Source organism: Habropoda laboriosa, unplaced genomic scaffold (assembly GCF_001263275.1).
Source record: "Habropoda laboriosa isolate 0110345459 unplaced genomic scaffold, ASM126327v1 scaffold761, whole genome shotgun sequence".
NCBI lineage: Eukaryota > Metazoa > Arthropoda > Insecta > Hymenoptera > Apidae > Habropoda > Habropoda laboriosa.
In genome coordinates, this window is record NW_017100854.1 from 144,508 (window position 1) to 150,925 (window position 6,418).

Sequence of the window (6,418 nt, forward strand, 5' to 3'; positions counted from 1 at the left end):
AAAAATTGCTTAAGGAGCTAAAAAATTTCTGGCTGCAATGAAAAATAGCGTGCCACCACAGACCGACAGCCAATAAAAGCCATCAAACAGCCACTATTTAATGTTAAAATTTTGAAACATTTCAAGAAATCAGCCGACATATTATCACTTTAACCGTAATATTTTGGCTTTGTTTAAAAATAATACTTCAACCTTGAGCTCATTTAAAAGGTAAAGAAATGATCTTTCTGGATATATGTATATATATACAGAATTTTATTTATTATTAGCAAACATAACAATAATCGTTGCTGAAGTTTCAATTGCTGATTTAACATTGTTCCCACTCGTACATTAATTTGAAAAAATACCATTGGATTGCTTGAATTTTAACCCGTAAAATAAGCTTATCGAAATAATAGAGAAATTTTGGGAACATGGGATAAAAAAATTAGTTCGCCTGTTTATGGTGTCTGCGCGACGTATACATATAAACTTAATTTTTTTTCGAGCGCTTGAAAATATCATTCCGGTCAATTATCGACTGCTCATCTGTTTACCGAGTGCTCGAACGAAACCCGAACGTCGTCTATTGTTCATAGAAGAGTAAGTGCGATAGCCTTGTTCTATCCCTATTGGCTTGCTAACAGCGAGCCATCGTAAGTTCCCCTACATCTCCTACTTCTAGGCCCTAAGTCCCGCCTGAGACTTCACTTTAGGTTTGTCGGATAGTAGAAATGGTTCGGACGAACACCGTAATTATTGATACATATATCTGGAGCGGTAAAGGTACATATGTACATCGTTGTGGGTTTTCTTTAGTCCAGGGGTTCCCAAAGTGCGGCCAGCAAACCCTAGAAATGCGGCCCGCGATGGTAGATCAGCCGCGATCTTAAATTTACAGAGATAATTTACATTTTTACAAAAAAATAAATAAATTTTATCATATTATAATTAAAAATTGTTCAGTTAAAAAAATACTAAATTTCATATACAGCCAATGGCCGTAATTGTCTTAATGACCCGCCAAATATTTTGGAATTTTCAATTTGGCCACCTACGCAAAACTTTGGGAACCCCTGCTTTAGTCTGTTACTGATATACTTACTTAGGATAAGTTTGATTGAAATAGGCGAATATAACTTAACAATGTCGTTTTCTGATATAAATAAGAGATACAAGTTGCAATGATTATTGTAAGATAAGATGAATAATGAAAAACTATAACTTTCGGCGTTAACAAAAGTATATGTATAAGTTTATGAATCGTTGATTATTACTACGCTGTCTCGAGTGTTCGTCTAGTTCGACGAAACTTGCTGCGAAACTGTTGGAACCTAAATTGGAAGTAAATTGGAAGGGCTTAATTTATGACACCGTCAAGTATCCGTGCGCTTTCTCTTCCTGTGACCCTGGATGACAAAGACCAGGCCATCACTCCATCGCACAGTGGGCCAGGAACCCCCAAAAACTGGCCAAAATTCAAGATTTCATCCGATTTTTCTGAAACTTGATAATTAGGGGTTTTTGAGGTCGCTGATAACGAATATAACACTAAAGTTTCAAAATTCAAAATATCGGATTCACAACGGTATCTATAATATTAAAAAAATAAGATTTTCTAATAAAAACGCCTGTAGTTTGCCTACAATTTCTGTAGTTTCTAGAGCCTACCACGAGGATGTTGTAGTACGATTTGAAGCTCCATAATTACCATTTCGGTAATTCGGGGTGCTTTATTAAAGTGAGTCCCCTTACCTCTCACTACTCGAGATGTTAAAGAATGTAAGTGAGTCGTCTTGCTGCTATTTATGATTCTGTAGGTAACGTCAATCGTTTTTTATTGAACATATATTTAAAATTCTGTCAGTTCATTTGCCAGTTCAAGCTTATCTAATTGTGTAAAAGTGTATAGAAGATCATTCATGTCTTCACTGTCACTATCGTGTACATGAGAAATAGTACAGCTGCTCACATTTATTTCAGGAGCAGCTAACAAATGATTTATCTCTGGTGGAATGGATAAAAATTTTTTTTTTCTTTTTACCAATTAAACGACCTGTCATATGAAACAATTTATTGTTATAAAATGTTATAAATTCATCAGCTTCTAAGGAGTCAAGAGCTTATCTCCCGTAATGCTTTTCAAGTAAAGAAAAACCAAAAATTTTTAAAAATTTATAACATTTGACAACAATAAATTGCCTCATATGTTAGGTCTTCTTTAGAACGGTTTATGGCACAATCAACTGCAAAAATATGGTATTGTCATTTATTGTTTGTACGTTTTAAAGTACATCCTGGCGAAGGTCATTAGAATTGCTTTGTTAGATTTTTAATTATTCTTGCTTCTCGGGCTGAGTAGCTTAATAGCATGCCATAAACCACGAATTTCATTTGATATATTTCGACACAGACACGAAATTCCCCTTCCGTAAAGTTTTTCCGCTATAACTCCTTAACTATGCAGAATAAAAAGAAATGCCTTAGATAAAGAGTTGTTAGGTTTGATAACATATTTCCGAATATGGAAAAATTAATATGCCATCTCATTTAAAAAAAATGGGTGTGGAACCATTTCCACCCTTAAGGAACTCACCCCCACAATGTCTTACATTCTAAAATGTTAATCCCTATATACCATTTAACATCTAAAAGTTTCAAGTTGATATCTTGACCGTAGTCTAGTATCCAACTGCGCGCGTACGACCGCTATTAAATAATATTTATTTCAATAGGACATCAAAAGGAGCAAAATGGAGCAGTCCTATCTTATAGTATACATTCCAAAGAACACATTTAAGATTCATTTTTCTTGATAAGAGGTGGAACTTAGGGGAATTCTTAATTGAAAGGTGAACATACAGCGGAATATGGTTACTGTATGACAGTAAAGAATAAAATACTACAATTTCTAGTTAACTTTCGTAACTTATCTGTGTTATTCTTAATTGACATGTATCTATTAATAAATAAATAAAAAAAAATTTCATAAATTATACATAAAATAATGAATAACACTCATGTTACCAGAAAGAGACATACCAGCAATTTTAAAGCGTTTACCAACTTTAGATCAATGCCAATGGAACAGGAATTGTTGAATCTACAAAATATTTTGTAAATATGTACATTAACTATTCCTGAGTATGATGATATGTCTTTTTTACGCTAATTCTCAAATCGACTTTTGGCCTGTTTTGGGGGGTTCCTGGCCCACTGTGCATCGTACAAGCTCCCGTTTCTTACATTATAAATAATGAAATTGGTCAATTCTCGACTGTGCACGAATATCCTTTCTCAACTTTACACGGCGAGACTGCGGGGGAATCTTAGACAGTACTATCTAACCGACACTTACGTACAGTATGAGTACAGTAAAATGCTTGAAAGGGAATGCAACCCGATCTTGCTTCGTGTCGATGTTCCGACTGGCAGAGTAACGAACTGATAAAAGACTGAACCAGAGAGCGTAAAAAATGGAATAAAGTTCCGAAGAGTGGGTGGACCCCAACTATAAAATATTAAATGCAACCAATCATTAGTTTCCGAGATATTAACAAAATACTTTCAGTACTATACATTGAAACTGCGTATACAGATGTGACTAACACATTGAATTCTGCCTATACAGATGTTACTAATGCAACCGTTTTCTTAGGCGGTCGGCAATATCAGAACAGTCATCGCTTCGTCGAAATTTTACGTGGAACACCCTATAGATACTGAGGCTGCCGCTACCGCTATTATTATTTAGTAACATCTGTATAGGCAGCATTCAATGTCACGTCTATATACGCAGTTTCAATGTATAGTATTGAAAGTTTTTTATCAGTATCTCGGAAACTAACGATTGGCTGCAGCTTTTATATTTCGGGTCTGTCCACACTCCTCCCCCTTCCCTCCAAATTTCCGTGGGAACGGAATGAGCTCGCTTTGTGCCCTATCCCTTTCACTATCCAAGGCGTGTGTACTAGACTAATTGTAAACACCAGGCGCCGTCGTTTCGGTTAGGCTGCATACGTAATACACTATTGAATTTTCCCCATAAAATACTAAATAACTTTTATATGAAAACATTCTTTTGTATTATCAAAAGTTCGAGAAATAGTAACGTGTATCTACTTAAACCGGATATACGTACTGTGTGTAGAATTTTGTTTCTTTTTAAATACACGCCAGACAGATGCGCAATTTACATTATTTAATAGAATTTAAATTGTAAATAATTGAGTAGAATTTGAAAAATATGTTGTGTAGCAGTTTTTACCAAATCCTAAGTATTTATACGATACAGATTACTTGCACATTTTAGGTAATGTGAGTAGAGGGTGGATCAACATCGCACATAACAGCTGGGAATATTACGAATCCGTTGCTTTCGGTTTCCTCTGCATCATGCTCTGTTTGGCCAACTAGTACTGGGTGGTTGTACATGCCACCACCTTCGCCACCGCCGCCACCGCCACCGCCACTGCCCTCATCGCCACCGCCGACACCTTTGACGCATTCATCGTGCTTACACGCGCACTGCATCGCTCAAACTTGCACTATATGCTCTCTCAATCTATAAAAGTCAAGTAAAAGGAAAACACTTAAGTCATGTTCAGTCGTTTATTGATCATTCTTCCCCAAATATTCTTGGATCAGCACCTTCAATATTAAAAATCGTAATTATTCTCTTCAGTTAATTATTATTTCATCATATGTAACTATCTACACTTTATATTGAAACAAATGGTTATCAAAACAGAGATATCTATACAAATGTTAGAAACATGCCCATATATATGTATAGTTTCGTAATAGTTTATTAATTAAATTTATTTTGTTCATTGTACAAAAATATTTAACATCATAAAGTACATAAGATTAAGAAATTGGAACAATTCCACATTGCTCTTGCTTTTCCATAACATTTGCTTTAAAAAGAAAAAATTTACTTTTGGTATTCTTGTTATTGTTAATAAAATTACTATTCTTGCAATACATTTACCTGATTTTTAATAACGATACAATGGACATATGTTCTCATGTCGCTATAAACTGTATATCATGATTTACGGATCGTACTAGGCTTTTAGGTTTATGCATCGAAAAGATACAAAGATTTAATGTCTGTTTAAATATCTTTAAATAATAAATTTACTAGCTTTGATTTTAAAACAAGATAACTCTTATTTATTTACATTTACATTTGGAAGAAATACCGCTCATAAAAGATAAATGTAAAATTTTAGTATTTCTCTCATAACAGCTTATGATAGATAATAAAAGTATTCATTTTTATAAAATAGTGTACCTATCTTTCCCCATATTTTTTAAATATTAGTATAATAAAGTTTTATTGCGTATAATATAATGTTTAGTAATATCCATAAAAACAATGTTTTAAAACTAGATATACAAGTATGTATTCCATTTATGAATGAAATGTTTAACATTTCTAATTAATTTGTACTAAAATATTTTACGAATTACATATAAATGTCATTTTACTAGAACGAAACTTATATCTACTTAGGTTATATGCATATATGTGTTTTTAAGAAAAATTTACATTTTGATGTTGAAGTTGTGCTGATATTTTGAAACATTCCATGAATTGTTTTATATTCAATATTTCCGTTTTTCTTAAAACAGGTTATAATTTTTTACGTCACCATTATGTTATAAGGGATTTGTGTTTTATGCATTCTATATCATTTTTAATTTCGAGTTTTACTGTATATTCATAAAATTTTGTACAGCGCAGAATTTTGAAAACAATTGTAAATGTTTAGAAACATGAACAATACATTCATTTCAATTATATTAAGCTCTCTCATTGCGCAATTCATCTACAAAACAATGCAGTTATGGTGCTAATATTACAGGTATAGTTTTAATAATATATAATTCCAGTAGTTAAGCGCAATTAGCATTTGTTATTATTGTTGTAATTTCAACAAAAGCACAAACTTTTATCGAGATTTCAAATACATTATATATTCTACCTTATATTGTGTGAACGAGCAAAAACATATAGTAACAACATGTCATCGAAATAAATGTAAGCAAACTATTTATACCATATAATATTAAGTATTACTACTATAAAGAACAATCTCATGTATGTATTAAACATTTGTAAAGATATTATGATGTCCATGTTAACGTTTGTAGTGACGAAAACAACTTTGAAATGTATCTATGCCATTTACCATTTAGTCCTTAATATTTGGATTATTATTGAGATTCAGATTGTAAATAGAATATCTCGATAATTTAGTGCAGAATTTAAATATTATTTATACATTTCCTTCCTGAACACACATCGCGAAACACAATAATCTATTAGATTTAATTGAATGTTATAATACACGCCTATCTATCCACAATTTATCGTAATAGTTAAATTGAACATTTTAATATTTTTATAGAAAAAGTATCTTACACA

The 6,418-nt window shown here is 32.5% G+C and overlaps 1 protein-coding gene across 1 annotated transcript in view; it reads left to right on the forward strand.

Annotated features, from left to right (window-relative positions):
* Nucleotides 1–4,625, forward strand: part of LOC108577355 (glucose-6-phosphate 1-epimerase) — a 98,430-nt gene extending 93,805 nt beyond the window's left edge. The window contains exon 5 of the mRNA XM_017940496.1: nt 4,295–4,625. Coding sequence (XP_017795985.1) covers nt 4,295–4,303 — 9 coding nt within the window. The 3' untranslated portion in view covers nt 4,304–4,625. The remainder of the gene's footprint in view (nt 1–4,294) is intronic.
* Nucleotides 4,626–6,418: the final 1,793 nt, after the last annotated feature.